Source organism: Octopus sinensis, linkage group LG4 (assembly GCF_006345805.1).
Source record: "Octopus sinensis linkage group LG4, ASM634580v1, whole genome shotgun sequence".
NCBI lineage: Eukaryota > Metazoa > Mollusca > Cephalopoda > Octopoda > Octopodidae > Octopus > Octopus sinensis.
In genome coordinates, this window is record NC_043000.1 from 90,115,084 (window position 1) to 90,138,329 (window position 23,246).

At 35.2% G+C, this 23,246-nt stretch overlaps 1 protein-coding gene across 2 annotated transcripts in view; it reads right to left on the reverse strand.

Moving 5' to 3' along the window:
• The window catches only part of LOC115210320 (regulator of nonsense transcripts 1), a 70,309-nt gene that overhangs the window by 24,591 nt on the left and 22,472 nt on the right, over nt 1-23,246 (reverse strand). For both annotated transcript variants that reach the window (XM_029778845.2, XM_029778844.2), the window contains exons 2-8: nt 15,569-15,708; nt 8,950-9,039; nt 8,402-8,611; nt 5,971-6,109; nt 4,549-4,622; nt 2,041-2,421; nt 839-1,046 (exon numbers count right to left, since the gene is read on the reverse strand). In XM_029778845.2, the coding sequence (XP_029634705.1) occupies nt 839-1,046; nt 2,041-2,421; nt 4,549-4,622; nt 5,971-6,109; nt 8,402-8,611; nt 8,950-9,039; nt 15,569-15,708 (1,242 nt within the window). The remainder of the gene's footprint in view (nt 1-838; nt 1,047-2,040; nt 2,422-4,548; nt 4,623-5,970; nt 6,110-8,401; nt 8,612-8,949; nt 9,040-15,568; nt 15,709-23,246) is intronic.

Genomic DNA, 23,246 nt, shown 5'->3' on the forward strand with positions numbered 1-23,246 from the left:
TTCAAAATAATCTTGGAGAAGGAATGCTGATGTGAGCCAAGAGGCTATTGATGAGAAATGGTTCCAGCTGGGAATGGAAGCCCATCTCTACAGAGCTAACCTATTTACTAAATTCTCATCATAATCTTTTAATATCCATCTTTCATTCTGGCATGGGTTGGATGGTTCGACAGGATTCCACAAGTCCAAGGACTACATCACACTTCTGTCATTAAGCAGTTTGTAAGATTTAGATCCACTTCAACAAAGTATAGGTGGCTTTTTATGCTAGCAGATGAGGGATTAAAGTATGAGAGAAGGGGCCCGAAACAAAACAGGTTACTTACTGTAGAGGAGCTACATGGCTACTCACATTGTAGAAGAGCGGATAGAAGTAACTTAAGTGGAGCTAGGAAGAAAGATAAAACAGTGGTAAAGGTGTCCAGATGGATTCTCAATGTATTAGAGTAGAAATGGGTGGGGACAGGAGAAGAGTGGTGGGTAGAGGTTGCAACACTATGGGGAAAGTGAGGAATGGTTAGTTATGTGGAACAAGTGATGGAGTGAGTAATATAAATGAAGAACATTAAAGGAAGAGGGGGTGATGCATCTAGAGATTGCTGGGGTTAAGAAATTAGTACCAGAGATGTTAGAAGATTCATCTTTGAATTTTCCCAAACTATATGGTCAACAAACTTAATTCCTGCAAATTCCTCTAATTACAATGAAATCTCTATCAAAAACAAAGTTTTCAACACATTAGAGAAGGAAAAAGAAATGAACAACAAAAGAATAAATAAAAACATTGATTAGTGATTTTGATCAACTCAATCTAAGAAAAATTTAAGTGAAATCATACTTGAATAAGGCTGAGTGGTCGCTGAAGTACAGTTTTGACAGCATAGACTTGGGAATGGTTGAGTTCTGGGAGTCCAGCTGCTGTGAATCTTTTAGGTAGCTGACATTTGATGACTGCATCTTCTACTTCATGCCCAAGGAGTTTGTGGTAAATGTATCCCCATACAGATGTCTCGTCAACAGCAAATGTCTTCAAGGCAGCTTGCATTCTAAAATTCAAAATAAATTGAATTAAAAATCAATATTTTGTGTTTGTTTGTTTTTTTCTCTATATTTATAAATCCTACTGAATAATAATTTTAAAAAAAATTACTTCACTGAGGCCTTGACAATGAGAAGAGTATCAAACTGTCAGAAAAATAAAAGTCACCACTCATAGGAAACAATAGGATTTTGTTCTAAAAAGCCTACTCAAGACATAAAAGCATCATTGTTCCCATCATTTTAATGTCCACTTTTCCATGCTTGCATGGGTCAAACAAGATTTGTTGAGAAATAGCTTCTATGACCAGATGCCCTTCCTGTCGCCAACCCATATCTGTTTCAAAGCAAGATATTTCCCTTTGACCAGACATGTTTATCACATATCTGGTCATACAAGCGATGTTATTCACTTGTATGAATGTCATATTTACCACCATATCATGTCAAAACTAGGCTACACACAAATACATACATCCATATGACAGACATATTTCATGTTCCATCTAACAAAATCCACTCACAAGGCTTAAGTCGGCCCAGGGCTATAGAAAACACTTGCCCAAGATGCTGTACAGTGGGATTCAACCTGACACCACATGCCTGAGTAACAAGATTCTTAACCACACAGCTACACCTGCACCTACCATGGCCACAGCTGTGCCTAACAGAAACCAATGACAAAAACTTTCATTGTAAAATGTCTTGTGAACATACATCATTTATTAACATCTGTTTTCCATGCTGGCATGGGCTGGATGGTTTGACCAGAGCTGGCAAGCTGCACAAGGATCCAGTCTGATTAGACTTGGCTTCTGTGGTTGGATGCCCTTGCTAACACCAACCTGTGCTGGGTGCTTTAAATGTGTTGAAAAATTATATTTCTGAACCAACACCCAATGATGAGTATAGCAACAGCATATAGTATTAGCTTACTACATCATTTTCAAATACTTAAGATATCCACCACACCCTAAGGATTATCAAAACAAATAAACAAACCTGTCAAAGGAAGTAGATTTCCAGACAAAATCCACAACGAAGTTGAGTGTACACTCCACTGGCACACCAGCATTACTTTTCAGTTCAATGGCAACCTCATCACTATAATTATCAGGAATCTTAATAACATGTCCAACACCAGACCAAGGCTTGTGCAATTCTCCCAGGTAACGCAGCCGCAGTTCATCACCATGCATCAGCTTCATCTCTTCATTAGCTTTTGGAAGGCGGAAGTAGGCAATTCTCTTCTTATTAAGGCCAACATCCCAACGGACAACGATATTATCCTGAGTCTGAGATTCTTTCAGTTTCTTGTCATAATCAGCTTCCAGCTTGACCAAAGGACCAAATATATTCTGATACTGATAGGCATCATCGTAACTAAGAAAAGAGAAATTAAAACATATTAGGTTTACCTCAACTGTCACTCTCAAACCAAATTTATATATTTCTGAAAACATCAATCTCATTCACATGTACCATAGAACACAAGATTTTACACATGCACACACACACTTGGTAAAAGAGAAATATCCTTCATCAACAAAATAAATCACAGTTTAAGATACTTTCCATTAAAAATGCTTGACAAATGCCCATATGTATAAATGTATGTGTGTGTGTGTGTCTATATATATATATATATATATATATGTACATACACATATTGCTATAATACCAGTTACCTACATCAATGGAATGGTGGGATACAGGGGTAAGAGTAGAATGGAGTAAACAGAAGACAAATGGAGTCTATTTACATTTGAGATTTGTTTGTATGTGTAAAAAAACTCCCATACATCCTTCTGCTGATCTGCCTTTAGCTAAGTTAAGCAGGTGGTAACACCGTCTTCCCATGGATGTTTTAGGTTTTTTTTTTTTGGTCAGGGTTCGGACCAATACACACTATCTGCTGTTGAATCATCATCATCATTTAATGTCTGTTGTCCATGCTGGCATGGGTTGAACAGTTTGACCAGGGCTGGTAAGTTGAGGGGTTCTGCACCAGATTCCAGTCTGATTTGGCATGATTTCTACTGCTGAATGTAACGGGTACTTTTGCATGTCACCAGCATGACACCGGTATTTGACATGACTGATTTCACTTGGCAGATACTGGTGTCACACCTGTGCTGGAGGCATGCAAAAGCACCCATTACACTCTTGGAGTTATTGGCGCTAGGAAGGGCATCCAGCCATAGAAACCATGCCAAATCAGACTGAAGCCTGGTGCAGCCCCTTCAGCTTACCAGCTCTGGTCAAACTGTTCAACCCATGCCAGCATGGACAACGGACATTAAATGAGGATGACAAAAAACAAAACCCCACTTTAAAACATCCACGAGAAGACAATTTTACCACCTTCCTAACTTAGCTAAAGGCAGAGTTCAGCAGAAAAACATATGGAAGTTTTCTTTTTCCTGCTACACACTATTTGTGTGTATGTGTATTTACATACACACACACACATGTAATTAGATGCCGTTTGTCTTCTGTTTACTCCATTCTACTCTTACCCCTATATCTCACTATTCCATTTCATTGATGTAATTGGCATTATGGTAATATATGTGTGTATACATATAGTGCATATATATATATATATATATATATATATATATATACACACACACACACACATATATGAGCATTTGTTAAGCTCATGAAAAATATCTTAAAACTAATTGTGATTTATCTTGTCAAGGAAGAATATTTTTTTCACATGTACCATAGGACACTAGATTTTACACACACAGACTTTTGGCAATATGCCATGCTTGACATATTGCCAAAGGTCTTGGTAATTTGTCATTGCCTCCATGTGGCCTGATGCTTGAAAGGTGCTTTTTACATGCCACCAGCACAGTTGCTAGTTATGCAATGCTGGTATCAGCCACACTGCCTCTGTGAGGCACAACACTCAAGAGGTGCTTTTTACATGCCACGCTTATGTTTATCAAGAATAAATCTAGGAGGATTTTTTGTTGCAACTTGTGTGTATGAAATATTTGGGGCTACATAAAATTTACACAATATATACATACACCCACCCACACACTGGTGGTGGACGTGAGGCAGTTTGTGCCAATGTGTAAATAAGACAAATAAGCACAAAACAAGAAAACAGTAACAGATGGAACAAATGTGCAATTTTCCTTTCATCAGCTGTCTAAACTAAATTTTCAGTTTTGCAGTTAAGGACAGGATTGCAATATCCCTAGCTGTATCAACACCTATGGATAAGGTTAAGGATTGATCCAATAAGGGTGAGACAAAGAAGACGAGAGGAAAAATATTTAAGCAGTGGTACAGAGTCAAACACTAAAGATCAGACAGACACACTTGACATGCAAATATATAGATGAGTGTAAGAGATAGGGACAACAACTCAGAACACACAAAATAGGACAAAGAAAAGAAAAAATATATTAATTCCTTTCAACCAAAAAAGTATTTTAATGGCTTGCTACAATCCTACTGGCATTCAATAGAAATAAACTGAATTACCGTAAAAGAACTTGCTGAGGTTCTTCATCGACTCCAGGCTTTTCCAAATCTTCCAGTTTAGCCTCAGGATTTTCCTAATAAGATCATAAATTCAATGTAACTATTTTTACAACAGAAACTGGTATATTTTAAAGATGGAAATAACTAAATTCTACCACAATTACAAAACCCAATCAAAAACTCATTTTCCTATATTACATAATGATTTTTTTTTACTTTTACAATGAAAGAGACACATCTTATTGCCGAAACTTAGCTGTCTCAATTATCCCCCCCCCCCCCCGGCCAATGTGACAGTAGCTCAGATATAAGTAACAAGCAGTTATCATTAACTCTGATTCAATGTTACATAACTTCTCATTTTAACCCTTTTGATACCAACCTGCCTGAAATCACCTCTGGTTCAATGGTACAAACTTCCAGTTTTAAAGTGATCTAAATTAAAACTTCCATTAAAATTCCATATTAATTTATGTTCTAAACACTTAATAACGATAAAGTTATTTCAAAATATTTTTGTTTTGTTTTTGTTAGAAAATTTATTGAAGCGAAGACAGCATATTTTAGCAGAAATATTGTAACAAATGAGTTTAAGTATTCATAGTTAAATTTAAATCTCCCATTACAATTTGATGTTAGAAACTTTTGTTATGCCAGTTAAATCAACATTAGTAATTTTTACTACATATGTTCCAAATTCTTGAATCATGTACAGAATTATTCACACCTATAAAGTATTCTACTAACATGGTGGTTCTAAAGAATTGTAGCACAGATATCAAAAACTACAAAGTAGAAAATCTATATCAATGACGAAGTCTTGAAAAAGTGTCACAATTTTGTAATACACATACATCTACTTACAGGAAGTATACATGAATAACTATGTATCATTTGACTTTCCCATCCATTAATTCTTTTCATATCTACCCACCTCAGAAAACCACACTCAATTCTATAAAACAAACTTTAAGATTAAGAACTCCCATCAAAATTCCATGTTAATGTATGTTCTAAAACCAGCTTAATAATAATACATTTATTTAAACTCTTAATTTTTCTTTCCTCAAAACTAATTGAAACAAAGGTTATGTTTTTAACAGGAATATGATAACAGAAGAGGTTAATGATAAAATATACTGAAAAAGATTTGAATCTAATTTCAAATAATTTATAGTGGATGTTACTGAATAACACTGTATTCGAAACAATAATAATTATTTATTAAACAATACAGAATATTGCTGAGCTATTACTGAAAACCAACAGAAATAAAATTTCTTGGCCATATTTTCAATATAGTTAAATTTAATCAAATATAAACTTGCATTCTCATAGTTAAAATTCAAAGACGAAAACTTTAAGAAGAAAAAAAAAAAAAAAACTGAATTGCAAAATTATATAGATAATATAAGACAATACCTTCCAGAGCTCTTCCAGTTTATTAATTTGCTGGGCAGATATCTGACGAGCTCTCAATTGTTCTTGGTCCGATGGAACTTTTACAAGCCAAGAGAGAAATTGTCGATCTTGGATGAGGGGCTGCCACTGACTTGGATCCCTGCACAAAAGGGCACAAATGAATTAATGTTCTTCAATAATCAAAGGAACCTAAATATATATTATGGTACATATTTTATAGATTCTTGAAAGATAAACTGGAAAGGGACTGGAAGCTCTTCTTGCTGCTAACCCTCACTTCTTTATAAAACAGACATTTTCACAAAAGGTTGAAAACAAAGGACAGCTTGTATGACAATGATGCTCATTTAGAGCTATCACACAATTTGAAAGCAAAGAGACAGCAACACACACGCAGAGGCTTCCTTCAAATTCCATCAACCAAATCACTCACAAGGCTTTGGTTGGCCCAAGGCTATAGAAGACACTTGGTTACAGTGTCTTGCTGTGGGACTGAATCTGAAACTATGTGGTTGAGAAGCAAACTTAAAACACACGGCCATGCCTGTGCATAACTAAAGGTTTTGCATAAAAAGCCTAGGTTTCTCAAGCAATCATTCATCTAAGTGCTAACTAGACTAACTTTGATGATCAGATGAGAACTGGTGTTTTTAAAGATATATCTATATAATTATAATAATATAAATATATATAGTGTCTCACAGATGTATGTACACCCCTAAAAATTTCAGTAAAACTGTCATTACCCTGATAATATAGAAGAATTTATACTGAATAAAATATATTATACATGCAAACATTATACAAATTTGGAACACAAAAACATTTTGAAAGATATGAACGAAATATTAATTTTCAAGCAATACAAAAATATGTACACCCTAAAGGATTATTTGCTATATTCAATATTTGATGTGACCACCGTTGCTTTCAATGACTGCATTAAGTCATTTGGGCACAGAGTTGATTAAAATTCTGTATATAACCGATGAAATCGACCTCCATTCATGTCTTTCAACTGTGTTACATTGCGGGGCTTTTTCTCCTCAACCTTCCTTTCCAAAACACTCTACAGATGTTCTATTGGGTTTATATCAGGTGGCATGGTAGACCAAGGCAATACCCTTTCCTTTTTATCTGATAAAAACCTAGTCGTCATCTTTGCTGTGTGTTCAGGATCATTACCATGTTGAAACGTAATGTCTTCCTAGTTCCTCGATGCTTTTCAACATTGTTTTTTGCAATATGTCACAATAAAGCCTTGAATCCATTGTTCTCTCGATAAATGTGAGTCTTCCCATACTGGCTGCACTCATGCATCACCAAAGCATAACACTTTTGCTACCATGTTTCACAGTAGGCACGGTGCATTTGTCACTATTATCTTAATCAGGTCGTCACCATCTGACCCCAACAAATTGATTTTAGTCTAGTCATAAGAAAGAATTTTATTCCAAAACTCTTTCCCCTTACATGCGTTTTAGTAAAAGACGACTTGTTTTATGCCTGGCAGTGAGGAGAGGCTTCCTATGAGGAATTCATCCAATGAAGACCACATTGGTTCAAACTTCAGTGAACTGCTTGGGCGGGTACACTCTTCCCACAAACAGAAGACACTTCTTGGGCCAAAGATGAAGCAGTACAATGCTTGTCATCCACCACGCAACATTGGATGTGGTGAATATCACATACAGTTAAAATAGGACAACTTAGACAATGTTTATTGCTTAGCCGTCCATTAGCTTTGTAGTTCTGAATTATTTTGGCAACTGTGTTTACGTTAATGTGTAATCATTTGCTAATTAACTTGCATCCTAAACCATTCTTGTGCAAATTAAAAATAATTTTCAAATCTCCAGACAATTCTTTTCCTTTTGGTGCAATCTTAATTACAATGAAGATATTTACCACAGTACACAAATCAGAATTCCTGCAGATGCAATAACAATGACCGGTGCAAAAATGCCAGGAGTAATAGTTTACTAGAATTAAAATTATCAGCAATATCTGAATTTAATGAAAAAGGTGGATAAAATATTAAATAAAGCAAATTTCCTTTACAGTGTACATATTTTTGTAATGTTTGAAAATTAATATTTTGTTTATATCTTTGAAAATGTTCATTGTTTTGAGTTCCAAATTTGTATAATGTTTGCATGTATAATATACTACATACTTCTGTGAGATACTGTGTGTGTGTGTGTATAAAATTAGAAAGTGAAACAACAAGGACATAATTAACAAGGCATAACTTAATCTCATTACTTCCACATAATGGTAAAACATTAAATAGCTAGAAAAAGGAAATATTTGACACCTATCAAAATTGTGACTCAACATTTACTAATGCAGGACTTCCTAAAACTTAAAGAAACTGGAAATAAAATTCAACTTTGAGAATAAATGAATATATGTAAGTTGTTAAACTGACCAATTCATGTCCTTTAAACTGCTCAAAGTAGCACAGGGCTGACGACAGAGTAGCACCACAACAGAATCGGCTTTGGCTGGGATGAAGCCAAGCAGAAAAACATTTCGGCAGCCACAATTGTAACATTCCAGGACTGTTTCTCCAAGAGGGCCATCTTTATGTAGGGTAACCTCTTTGGCTTTAGCCCGCACAAGGTGATTTATAATATGGCTGAAGAAAGAATGAAAATATCAAACCAATAAGCATAATTTGAGAAATATTTATTTCAACATGCAACAAAACAATCTAAATAAGAATATTAAAAAACTGACCAGAATTAATTTTAAAAAAATCTGACATAAGTTGACTTGTTTTACATATTGTTTTTAATGACATCTTTAATGACATCCATTATTAAAGTTAATGAAGTAATTAACTTTAAAAAAGAAAATTTTATTTTTGACAAGAAATGTTTGCAAACAGCGTTAGAAACCAAATTAAGATGGAAATTATTTTGTAACATTATTGAAGAAATATCAAGCAAATAAAAAAATTAAAAATGAACATACCTTCCAGAGGTGTTGCCTCGTCCATTACAAAACCATTTCTTTGTGGTATTGCAGTACACAACACAGGCAGGATCATGAATTCCACAGTACCTAGAGAAATATCGATAAATTATTTTAAAAACTGCTTTTCCAAACTCAACTGCATTAAATTTTCACACAAACCTTGCAAAACCAACCAGATTCTGTTTCTATTTATCTCATAAGCACAGAAATGTCAACTAGTGGTGCAGCTAATTTCTTGAATGTCTATAAAAAAAAAAATCTATATTGACAATGACAGTGAACTTATTACCATTTGGATAGGGAATCAGTTTGGAATTCAAGTATAAAAGAGGTTTAATGTAAGGTTGGAAGTTGATCAAACTCCTATTTAACATTAAAAAAAATCCTTTCTTTAAAATAAGAACCCCCTTTGACAAAGTACATATAAAAGCTATTAAATACCAAGGAAATGACTATGAACTGATGATAGCATGATTGACCAGAAGGGCCAAGTATATTTCCAACACCATAAGCAAGGCAAACCTGGAAAATGGGGGACCAAAATTTGGAAGTTCTGTAGGGCAAGTACTGAGTACTACTGTTACAGGGAAAAAAGAAAAGAAAGAAAAAAAAAACAATATAAGTCAGCATGACCTAAAACAATGTGGCCTGGAAAATATCTCTGCTATACTATAACTAGAGCCATGTTATTTTCTGATAAGTTTTGCAGTTCAGTCAAATTTGTGGTGGATTTAGAAGCTTGTAGATATTTAAAAATGCCATATTAAGGAGGGTGTGGGTGTGAGAAATAATTCAATGGCAGAAATTTGTTAGTAACTGCATACAGAAATAAGAGGCAAGTTAATTTTCTGTCAATTTGTGCTCAAACCATATGTGGCTGAAAATAGCACACCATTTGTGAACCTGAATTATATAACAGCTGCTTGGATAGTTATAGATCAGATAAATCAAATATCTAGTTGGTAGACCAGGAAACAAGTCATAGCAATAACTGGTTTGGTAATGTAATATATATATACATGAGTACTGTCAATGTGTTTACAATATATTAAATAAGGAGGGGCTTAAAAGCAATGTAACTATCTGCAGTTCCGAGCAGAAGTAGTGGTGCAAACGAAAGTAGTGATGATTAGAAGGAGGGGGAAAAAAAGGGCCAGGAAATGCTAACATCTGAAAAGAAAGCTCTCAATGAATGGTTAACCAAAACAACTTCCAAATCACGCAGTCTACAATGTTGAATTATGTAGAACGGGATACTTTACAAGTTTCTACCACAGGAACATTAATTTGTGTGTGTGTAATAGAATTATTTTGGAAGAAGTCGAAAGAAACAAAGTTTGAATGATGATGCATCACAGAAATAAATGAGCGAAGAACAATTAGTTATGAAGATGGTCATATATTTAGTTGATTATGATGTTGTTACAATGATGCTAACTCCCACATGCAAAAAAAAAAACCCCATGAAACCAGAGAGTATTTTACTGCATAACGTGTACACAACAACAATGTGACAACGTTTTTATTTTATATTGTAATGACATTATAATCAGCTAAATAAATGGCTTATCTTCATAATTAATTGCTCTTCACTCAGTTTCTCTGCTGCATCATCATCATACAAATTTCATTGTTACTTTCAAGGTCTCTTCCAAATAAAGCCGTTACACACACACACACACACACACCATTTTCATCATTATTTAACGTGTTATTCATGTTGGCATGGGTTGGACAGTTTGACCAGAGCTGGCAAGCTGCACCATACTCCAGTCTGTTTTGGCTTGGTCTCTACTGGATGCCCTTCCTAATGCCAACCACTCAGAGTGTAATGGGTGCTTTTACGTGCCACCAGCACAGGTGTCATTTGTGTGACACTAGTATCTGCCATGACAGTGTTTTACTTGGCTTGATGGCTCTTCAAGCACAGCATAATGCCAAATGGACTTGCTCATTGCCTCTGTGAGGTCCAACGTTCGAAGCCTGGAATAATACCAAATGGACTCAATCCTTGCCCCCATGAGGCTCAACGCTCGAAAGGTGCTTTTATGTGCCATTTTACTTGGCTTGATGGGTCTTCTTCTCAAGCACAATATAATGCCAAATGTTTTGGCCATTGCCTCTGTGAGGCCTAATATTCAAAAGGAGTTTGGTTTTAGTCCTTGCTACATATATAAAATTTGATTTTATAAAACTTTTTAAAATCTACCTTGGTTTTATTTAATGTGCGAGTTATCTTAATTTACCTGTGACAAATTTTCATTTATTTATATTTGTGAATATTTCATTTTGTTATTGCTGTTGTATGAAACTATTTCATTTGTTTTCTTTCAACATAGATTCCAGTTTTTTTTTTGTCTATTTTACTTTTATGGTTTATGCTTTAGTTTAATTGAAAATTCAATAACACATAATTCTTCTATACTAAAATTCTGTTGTATACCCAGCTGAGTATTAGCAAATAACTAATTTTCTATGAGCTTCAAGTCACTGGACTGTGGCCATGCTAGGGCACTATCCTGAACGGTTTCCATTCAAGCAAGTCAGTTTCAGTACTTTTTTTTAAAAATAAAATCTGCAATTTATTCTATCATTCTCTTTTGTCCAACTGCTAAGTAATAGGTACATGTACAAACCAACACCAGCTGTCCGGGGATAGGGGCACTGATACACACACACACACAACTGGCTCCCACACAGTTTCCATCAATCAAATTCACTCACAAGGCATTGGTTAGCATAGGGGCTGTAGAAGATGCCCAAGGTACCACTGCGGGACAGTAACTGAAATCATATGGTTGCAAAATTTCTTAACCACACAGCCATGCCTGTTTAAATTACTTCACATTTTGCTAAATTTAACTGTATTACAGGTTAATTGTAAATACCTGCAATTACATTCACTTAGAGAGAAAAATTATGTAACAGATTTAAGAAACCTTTTGTTAAAATGTGTTCTAAAAACTATTTACATGACAATTTAAAAAAAAAATTTATGCAACTAGTCAAAATTCATGATTATTTTAGCATTTAACTGAAACATAGAATGTATTTCAGTTAGAAATATAGTAATGAAAGGGTTAAATACATTTGAGGAATTTTGAGCAAATTCCACATTAATTTAATATTAAACTGGTTTACTTTTCTCAACACAGTAATAAATATGTAGCCAACATCTAGCCAAGTGAAGATTGCATTTTATAATGACTAAATACAAAACTAAAATTATTTTCAAAAATAACTGTAGCAGACAAAAACTAAGATCTTTTTTGAATGTAGTACTAAAAAATACAGTAACAAAATATTCAAATAAAACACAATATAGATAATATAAATTATCCTTTTCTGATTTCAATGCAAAGCATTATGCTATGATTATGTGTAATAAAACACATAGCAGATGCAGTTTGGCAGAATAGTTTAGTCTGCTTCAACCACAAGGCCACAGGTTTGATTCCACTGTGTTGGGGTGACCAATGCCTTGTAAGTGAAATTGAGTAGACAGAATCTGTATAGATGGCTGCCAGATGGAGTGAACTTGTAATTCAAAAGGCAGGCCTTGTCACACACTGTTATGTTGCATCTGCCTAAGAATAATGTTAAGGATTATATGTGCTTGTGGAATGACAACTGGATACCCATCCTGCCAATAACCGTCACTTGTTTCCAAGTTAGATAATATTGCCTCATGGCCAGACATATTTTCATAAAAGATAGAAAACAATGGCTACTTGTATGAAGGTAATGGCCATTTATAACTATCACATGATGTCAAGACAAGAAAACAGTAAGACACACACACACACAAACATACAAGACTTCAGTTTCCATTTACCAAAAGGATTTGGACTGCCTGGAGTTATAGCAAAAAATGCTTGCCCATGTACCATACAGTGGAACTGAACCAGAAACCAAGTGGCTAAGAAGTAAACTTCATAAAAACAGCCACACCAGAGTGTATATTAACTAGATCATTGAAGACTATGATCTACAGAAGTTCAAATTGCAAATATCATGAATTCCTAAAATGCTTACCCAGAAGGAATAAAAAAATATGCAACAGATTACAGCATTTAATAAATATTCTAACAGATGAAGTAACACAAAGTAAATTGATGCTTTGAGAATTAGCTGAAAGTACAAAAACATTCTGAAAATTTTTCAAACACAAAAGAGGGTTTTAAAAAATTCTAACTGTTTCTTCTCCTTATACAATAATTCTCTCAACTCTTAGAATCCTGTAGTATTTTGTCTATATAAATCTCAGTCCTGTTAAATACAAGGTTTTGATGAAATGCAGTTAGTTCAGCATAAGAAACATAAAAATTGCTTGGATTTGGATGAAACTTACTGGTATGACGTGATAATTCCAGAAGTAACCTTCACTTATCATACCACTTTTACCTGCCCAGATAGGCTGAATACAGGTAAGTTGATTACTACATGTAGGTGTTTTTACATACACTCGCAAGCTATAAATTTCTGGTTATTGATTTATTGTCCAAAAGCTGAATGTGTGTTTCAGTAGTTTCTGAAACTTGGAAGCTACAAAACTAGCATCAGAAAAAAGGATTCACAAATATGCCTTTATCTGCTCTGATGTCCTGCTGAAATGCTTACCATGTAATCCTGTTGTTCAATCCGACAAACATTTCTTCTGGAAAAAAGTTGGAGAAAATACTCAACAGGCTTTCATTCTATGCTCAAAGGCTTCGTCAGGTCTATATTACTAATGAAAACACTGATGCAAAGATCAACTACATGATCACACCACCACTGCCAAAAAAACCAATTAGTCCCAATATCACTTAGACCACTGGTGCATAAAGATGACAGAAATATCATTCAGTTTCTCTAAGTCCAAGACTCTCTCTCTCTAAATCATTAATAAATGATAAATTAACAAATTTTGATTCTAGCACAGAAATGTGCTTCACCATTTTAATATTCACTTTTCCATGCTCGCACGGGCTGGACAGAATTTGTTGAGGGTGATTTTCCAGAGCTGGATGTCCTTCCTGTTGCCAACCCTCACCTGTTTCCAAGAATGGTAACTTTTTCCCATGATCAGACATATTTTCGCAAAATACTGGAAATAAAGGACACTGCTTGGATTATGATGACACTCATAACAACTACCACATGGTGCCAAGGTAAGAGACAGCAGTGCACACACATCATCATCATTCAATGACCATGTTCCAGGCTGGAATGGGCTGGAGTGTTTGACAGGAACCATGTTCAAAGATTGGATTATTCTCCAATGTCTGCTTTGGCATGGTGTCTGTAGCTGGATGTCTTTTCTAGCACTAACCACTTTCTAGCGTGGACTTGGGTGCATTTTTTCATGCCACCTACCCCATTGAGGTTGGTATACAGTTCGGAGGACTACAAACACTTGGGGTGGTGGTGGTGGGGGGCAACATCATGCAAGGAGATGAAGGGATTACTATGAGAAGTGGAGGAGACAGAGCAGGTTCTTGAAGGATCTGTGTAGCGACTCATATCTAGTAAAGGAAACGGGGGAGGGAAAACGATAAAATGATCTGTAGAAGCTGCAAGAGATATGTACATACACGAGTTTCTTTCAGTTTGTCTAGCAAATCCACTCAAAAGGAAAGTCAGTCTAGGGCTATTGTTAAAGACACAAAGTTTCATGTTGTGAAAGTGAACTTGGAACCATGCAGTTAGGAAGTAAACTTCTTACCACACAGCCACAGTTTAGTTCCTATTTTGCAACCCCAAACAACACTATTTCAATTCAGGTTATAAGTAGCTCAAAACTAAACAGTTATGGTTACTTGCACTACAAAACTTTAAAAGTAAAGAGACAAAGGAAACAACTTTATAATCAAGAATGGAGAGGAGTTTGGTAAAATCCTGCAATACTATACACTTGCTTTTATTTAGCACTCTGTCAGTCCTGATTCTGCTGACTTACAGTAAAAGACATTCAAGCCTGGACCATCCAAAATACTTTTTCAGGCAATGTACTTTGCACTCCATTATCCAGGTGTACTTTCCCTTTTTACCCTTTTAACCCTGTTGATACTAATCTGCCTGAAACTACCCTTAGTTCTATGATAGATTTCTGCCTTAGAGTGATTTAAATAAAAACCTTCCATTAAAGATTTTATCAGTTTATGCTTTAACACTTTTGTTACCATATTTATAACAAACATACTACTCTTTTTTTAATTATATTTGAAAATAATGAAGAATTTATTTAAATAACTATCATTATTAAGCAATTGTGTGAAATCTGAATTTACATGAAATTTTGATGGTAGGTTTTAACTGAAACAGGGAATTAAAAAAAAAACCAAGGGTGGTTTTAGGTAGGTTAGTAAGGAGAGGGTTAAATGCCAGCTTGATCATGAGAGAAGTTATATTATTATTTTCAAAATCAATTTTTAAAAAAGCAGTGTATTTCAACAGAATTATGGTAATAAAAAAGTTAAGATACTAGGATGTGGTGTGACTGCTAATTTTAGCAGGAGTTGGGCAACAGATTGAAACACTCAACTTCAATTAAACAGGATCACTTAAGTATTCAAGGAAGAGTAATAAGCAACTAAGGGAATTAAACAGTTTAAGATAAAAGATGAATACTCACGCGCAAGCATGCTTTGGTAAGTCCTTCATATAAAATTGTTCTTCCTCATCTTCTTCAAAATTGAGCTCACCAACGCCTTGGTTGATTGCTCCCACGTTTTTATCCAGTCCATTCTGAAATGGTCCTTCAAGAACATCAATCTACAAAAAAAGGAGAAAATTGCTTCATTAAATTCAGGAGAAAGCCATCAATAACAAAGTGCATGAGCTGAGACCAGATATATCTACAAAGGAAGAAAAGATCTGTTTATGCCTTTCCCCCAAAATATTAGCAACTGGGTCATTGTACAGTAAGAAAGAGCCAATACTCCATGGAGTTAGACATTTTTCAAAATGGTCAGTTTAGCTTCCTTTCTTTCTTGGTTTCATTATTTCACAATGTGTCCATGCTGACACAGAAAAAATACAGTATAAATGTTTATAACAGCACCATACTGGAGTGATGAAACTTTAAAAGCGAATGTTCTACTATAGCTTAACATTTAACAGTGAAGAAGAAATTAATTCCAGTTTGGAATCCAAGCAAACTGAAGCAAATAGAGATAGGTATTTTACTAAGGTTTCCATTATAATTATTAAAGTCAGGGATTATAGTATCCTAACACTCACGGTCATTATGCCTCTGTAGATAACTATAGCCCATGGCCAACAAATGCCATGTGAGTGAATTTGATAGAAGGAAACTGTGCAGAAGGGTGGCGTACATAAGTTACAAAGGATTTTGGAATCCAGAAAATTACCCTAAGCAGCAGTCTTGAAAACTGGCTATCAGAATGTGATGGAAGGAAAATTTGTTCAGTAGAAACATTAGTTTCACACAACATTAGTGAAACAATGATAAACCATGGAATAGACGTAATACTAACAACTCCATTCTTCACTTGTTTTCATATAAGTGAAAAGAACATGGGTATAACTTGGTACTCCTTTATTCCAGTTGGTACATGTCTCAGTATTCAGCAATATCTAGTGTCATACAAAAGATGCAACTTCTAGGGCCAGAGTGGAGCAAACACAAAGTCAGATAATCAGAAAAGAAAGACAAGTTAGAGACAAACAACAACCAAATTTAAAAACACTGGAGGCACATGTCAGGAGGAGGGCAGATGGAGGAGGTATGTAGGTCAAATCAACTGACATAACCTGAGTGGAATGATGTCTGTAAGGGTAGGGAGTAGGGACTTAGGTTGCCTTTATACGACCACATTAGGGGAGAGAAATAATAACTGGTAAGATAAAAGGGTACAATAAACCTCTAAGAGTTGACACTGTCAGAGTCTCCCAAAATGTCCAGTTAGTAACATCCATGTGTACATGCACATATGCTTACATACACATGATTAACATTAGAGTTGAAACTTATGTGATTTAATTGTCATGCACTGAACACATCCAATCATATATATATATATATATATATATATATATATATATACACAAGCAAGCACACACACACACACATATATATACATGTCTGGTTAAGAAGCTTGCTCCCAACCATGTGGTTTCAGGTTCAATCCTTTCAATCCCACTACACAGTATCTCAAATGTCTTCTATTGTAGCCTTGTGAGAGGATCAGGCAGAAAGAAATTGAGAAAGCGCCATCATATACATATCTAGTTGTTGCGCACATGATGGCAAGATTGCAGACTCAATTCCCAGACCAACAGTGTATTGTGTTCTTGAGTAAAATACTCCATGCTGTGCCAGTCCACTCAGCTGTAAATGGGAAACCCTGTGGCAGACTAGTGTACTGTTGAGGGGAAATGGTGGCCTGTCCACCTAGCCAGCCGGGCATTATTTGAAAGCTATAACAATGCATGGAATTGTATTATGACCAGCAATGTATTAACATCCAATAGTCAAGTTTATACACTTCTACACACAACTGAGCACATGTATGAGAGAGAGAGAGAGAGAGAGAGAGAGAGAGAGAGAGTGAGTGAGAGAGAGAAAGTGTGTGTGTGTGTCTGTTTCCTTGTCTTGACATCAAATGAGTGATGTATACAAATGTCATTCATTTCTAATATTCTGCGAAAACATGTCTGGCCAACATCATGAGCATTAAATGTCTGTTTTCCATAGTTGCATGGATTAACAGGAACTGAAAAGGGTTCCATGCCATGGGGAAATATTACCAATGTAGTGCTTCAGTGTGGCCACTCTTCAGACGTTGAAACAAGAGTTAAAAAGAAGTTTGAAAACACTACACCAATGTTTCTTCTAATTTTTTTACTATCGTTACACACAGTAATTTGTTTGGGGGCAAACTGTCCTTCTTTGCAAAATATGTGCAGATCAAAGCAAATAACCACATCTCAAATGCAATAGTGAGCAACTAAGCAAATCCACATTATTTTTATGTGTATTAAGATTTTATGAAATTGCATGACTAATTTTTTCAATTAAAAAAGCCTCAATTTCATGTTGAAAACCTCATGTGCAAATATTTTTCCTTTGTGCACTAAATGTATAATGCACACAAGAGCATAGCTTAGAGGAAATATTGTTCTATACACAAAAGAAAAATTATTCACTCGCAAATTTCAGTTTGAATTGGTTTTGTCTTTCACCCTTTCCATTTGGTAGTTAATCCAGTAAATATCAAACAAACCATGTGAAGTCCGAAATGCACAACACCAGCACTAATAATTGAAGTTAAAAATAAAACAATACAAATATCATCACATGATCCTATCCCCACCGCACCCCTTCATGCTTACTGCAGCATTTTGTTCATTGGCTTTAAACTCTTTTTATCAGAAAAGTTGACAACTGCACAAAAACACAAGTTATATATTCCATGGGAAAAAAAAAGAAAACAAACAAGATTACATTTTGAGGTCATCATGGAAGAGAATCTGTCACACATAAGATCCGGGTTAATAACTGAGAACCAGATCAATACTAATAAGACTAAAAGCTAAGTAGCTCAAATGCTTATCCTGGTTGATTTAGGGAGAGGTGCAGGCTTGACAATTATGGTTAAGAAGTTTGCTTCCAAGCACATGGTTTCATGTTCAGTCCCATTGCATGGCAATTTGGACAGGTGTCCTCTCCAGTAGCCCTGGGCTGACCTAACCCTTGTGAGTAGACTTAGTAAGCAGAAACTGAAAGAAACCTATTTATTCAGTTTTATATATATATATATATATATATATATATATAATATATATATATATATACACACACACACACACATATGCATATACACACATACATATATATATGCATACACACACATATATATGCATATACATACATATATATGCATATACATACATATATATATATACACACACATACATATATATGCATATACATACATATATATGCATATACATACATATACATGCATATACATACATATACATACATACACACACATATATATACATACATATACATACACACACACATATATATGGATGAACGAATTATCCTTTGTTTACCGTTAACATGGAAAATTCAATAAACAGTTACCAAGGTAGCAAAATTAAAGCAAGTAACACGGAAGAAGCGACCTATTCAAAGGTAGAAACTCCGGGTTAATGTGCAGTAATTTATCAACTGCATCAGATGGCTCACCTTCTTCTTCGACAATAAGGACTTACAACAGACCAGTAATGACATCTCTACTGAGTATAAAAAATTATTTAAATCGAAGGGTACTCCTCCACCTAACTCTAGATTGAAACAATTCGAGGATGATCTATGGTCCATCATGAAGAATATAAAATTTCACCGGTCACCCATCTTCACAACGTCTCTCGGGAAATCAATAACTTAGATTGCATCACTCCTCCATAGTCAGCCTGTGAATGTGTAAGCCTCTCTGTATGTATGTGTATACACACACACGTATGGTCATCCCATACACCGTTTTTCATACAGCTTTTATTTTTCAAAATTAAGTTCTTTTTTAATCCAAAACTCTCCATTTCTTCCAAAATTCACTTGTCCATGATGAAAAATACTCCTCCAGTACTGTTCTGATCTTGTCTACAGACTTCATATTTTTTCCCTCCTAATGATTTTGAAGACTGCGGAATAAATGATAACCAGATGGGGCAATGTCCAGCAAATATGGTGGGTGGGGCATGGTTTCCCATTCAAACTGCTTTGGCCTTTGGAAATGTCATCCTCGCTGTATGTGGCCGAGCATTATCCTAATGGAAGAACTCCTTTCGTCTTGAAACCAAAGAGGATTGTTTTTCTTCTAATGCTGACTTAAGCCACTCAAGCTGCTTGCAGTAGATCTCCTTTGTTACCATTTGGTTTGGATTTAAAAGTTCAAAGTGGACTAAGCCTTTCATATCTCACCAAACAGATAACACCTTACATGAGAGAAGACCTTCTCTCCCTACCCACTGTCTTCAGTGCTTGACATTTTTACGGAGAACTCATTTCTCATCACCAGTCACTATTCGGTCAAAAAAAAAGGTTTATTCAGGAGACAGGACAGCAAAAAAGAGCACACATTCACTCTCTGCATGTGATTAGACTCGAAAAGTTTGTGAGGAACCCACTGACCCAATTTGCTGACTTTTCCAATGGCACACAGGTGTCAATGAATGGTTGAATGACCAAATCCAAACTTCTCTGCTAGTTCCTTAACACTTAAGATGGGATTTTATTCCAGTAAGGTTTGCAGGACATCCTTGTTGAGCTCTACAGATCTTCCAGGATGAGGCTCGTCTTCAAGGCTGTAGTTTCCAGCTCGGAATTTCTGGAACCACTGTTGACACTGGCTTACGCTTATTGTCCAATCCTCATATGCTGCATTAATATTTCTCACACTTTCCATTGCGCTGTTGCTCTCAAAGTCAAGGCAAAATATGCCAAATATGCTCCTTTGTCATTTCCATTATAGCCTTGAAAATTTAACTTAAAATCGAACTGCTCTCTTCAAAACTGGCACTAAGAATAAATACAAGGTAAATTTACAACCTACTTTTATAGCAAGTTTATGCAGGTAGTTTATCCTGTCCTTCTCCGACTTAGTTCATGCAAATGAAAAAAAATCACATTATTTATGGGTTGACCTAATATATACATATATGACAGTGACAGTCATTTACAACTATCAAACAATGTCAATACAAGAGGAGATATACACAAGCATCTCATATATATATATATACACACACACACACACACGTGATGTAAGCATCTTTCAGTTTTTGTCTACAAAGTCCATTCACAAGACTTTAGTCAGTCTGGGGCCTCTGTAGATTGCGTGTAGATAGATAAGATTTCTTTATTGGCCACGCAGGGCTAAACACAGAAGGGACAAAATACAAAGTAGAGCTTTTCTTTTTGGGAAGAAGGGGGGGAGGGGCGAATTCCAATCAAAAGGGATCGTGAAAATAAAAGTAGGGCCGATCAATAGGGATCTTGTATCACAGAAATGTTAATGTAAAAAGGGAAAACAGATTAGGTTTGTTCGTGGATAGAAAAGCCTACGGAAAAGATCATGGGAACCTTGGGCAATAGTGTCATGCAAAAAGAAAACACATTACAGTCAGTGGCTCTCTTTTTCCCTTTCGGTTCATTATGCTCAAGCTGGCTCAGACAGATAGATGTATATAAAAATAAAGGAATAACGTCAAGACAAGGAGACACAGATACGAATGAATGAACAAACAAGAAAATAGCATTCACTACATTAGTTGGAGTTAACATGTATTTTGTAACAGTTTGACTCATATATAAACACATACATACATAAACTTTTCAGTTTGCATCTACCAAATCTACTCAAGGCTTTGGTTGAGCTGGAGCTATAGTAGATATTTGTACTAAGCTCCATACAACAGAATTGAGTAGAAAATGATGAGGTTGGAAAGCAAGCTTCTAAACACAGCCATACTTGTACTAAACTGTTACAACAATTTCATTTTATGATTGGACAATGATCCAATATACTGACACACTCGAGTTTTATCCTAAATCTTTTAGCATTTAAACCTATCATATCCGACCCAAATATTCTATCTGTTCTCAACCATTTTTTTATCTATGGACCCCTTTGTTTACTATTTTATTCTGGTGGATCCTCATAGCCATTTGATGTTTAAAAACTAGAAATTTCTCTCAAAATACCTATTTTGTTTTTCACACATAACTTGTGAAGGTTGAACTATATAAAATGTTAGAGAAAGAAGTCTAGCTGTTTCTTGCAATACATACATCTGAAGCAAAATTTTTTCAGAGACCTTTAACATACCATTGTGGCTCCCCAAATTACTATTTTGTTACATGGACCCTGGCTGAGAACTACCATGTTGGGGAAAAAAAAAAACTTTGGGCTTAACCTACATTCATCAAAATATTTTTGCTCAAAGCTTTATCATCCTCTTGACATGGAAAAATTTCAGTTACCACTAATTACAGAATCTTCACCGATGTCAGAAATGCTATCTGTAGGCAGTCCCACAAAGCCCACTTGAATTTTGCATATGCAGTTGCGCAACTTCATGGGTTTCAACATCAACTCTTGGTTTCACATTCCACTCTATGAAGTCCCAGCTCTGAAATCTGTTGTATTTAACCCTTTAGCATTCAAACCAACCATATCAAGCCCAAATATTGTTTTATATTCAAAACTGGCTAGATCATGCCTCTCACAACTACCCTGCAATGTCATTCTAAAAGTGAACAAATACATCAACATCTACAAGATACTATATGATTAATTCAAAACAATCTGAATGCTGAATTCATCTTCAAGCTCTGAGTTACTCAAAACATTATTATCTTATATTTGATTTAACTTGTCTGAATTGTAGGAGTTTTGCTTCTTTCAAGCAGGCTGTTCCCACAAGGCAGTGGACAATGCCATTTTGAAAAATGATAAATAAATTAAAAAATACATTTGAATCCAAATATAAACGCAAGCTAAAATTGTTATTGCAACTTGGTCTAAGCTGATAAAAATTGCTATTGTAATGTTTATGACAGTAGCCATCTCCAATAGATATAAAAAAAAAGTAAACAAAGTCTTAACCCAGATAGAAAAACAGCATATGTGTCGCCATGGCAGTTATTCAATAAATGACATATGTTGTTGAAGCAATTATTCAGTAGATAGTATGTAATGTCTGCCACAGCAGCTAAAGTGTTAATATAATATGCAGGTATCAAGACTGAGAAACCCAAATTTTAATAAATTCACCTAGGGATTTGTCCCACTAACATAACTGCAGAAAAATTTAATTTAGACACACACACACACACTCATATACAGAATTGTTTTAGTTCCTATGAACATTTTTGTGATAGTGTTGATTCTCATACAGACTCATTACACTTGCTACATAAACTACTTAAAGTGCAGATTTCTATTTAAAGATTTTATAAACACGATTCATTACTGCTGTAACTATACTTACGAGTTTTTTTCAATGGCAGAAAATGTATAATTACATTCAAAACTAAAATCAATGTGAACAGCATATGTACATAAGGTAACAACTTTATACATTATTAAGCACAGTTTCTGACCAGTTGGCTGATCACACGTAACATTTCTAGATCTGAAACTTTCAGTGTAAACTGAAAGTGTAGGTAGGATTCAGTGTCACTGCAGTGAATTAGAATCAGCTAACAAGGAGTAGGTGTGACCGTGTGGTTAAGCTTGCTTCTCAACCACATGGTATCGGGTTTAGTCCCATCA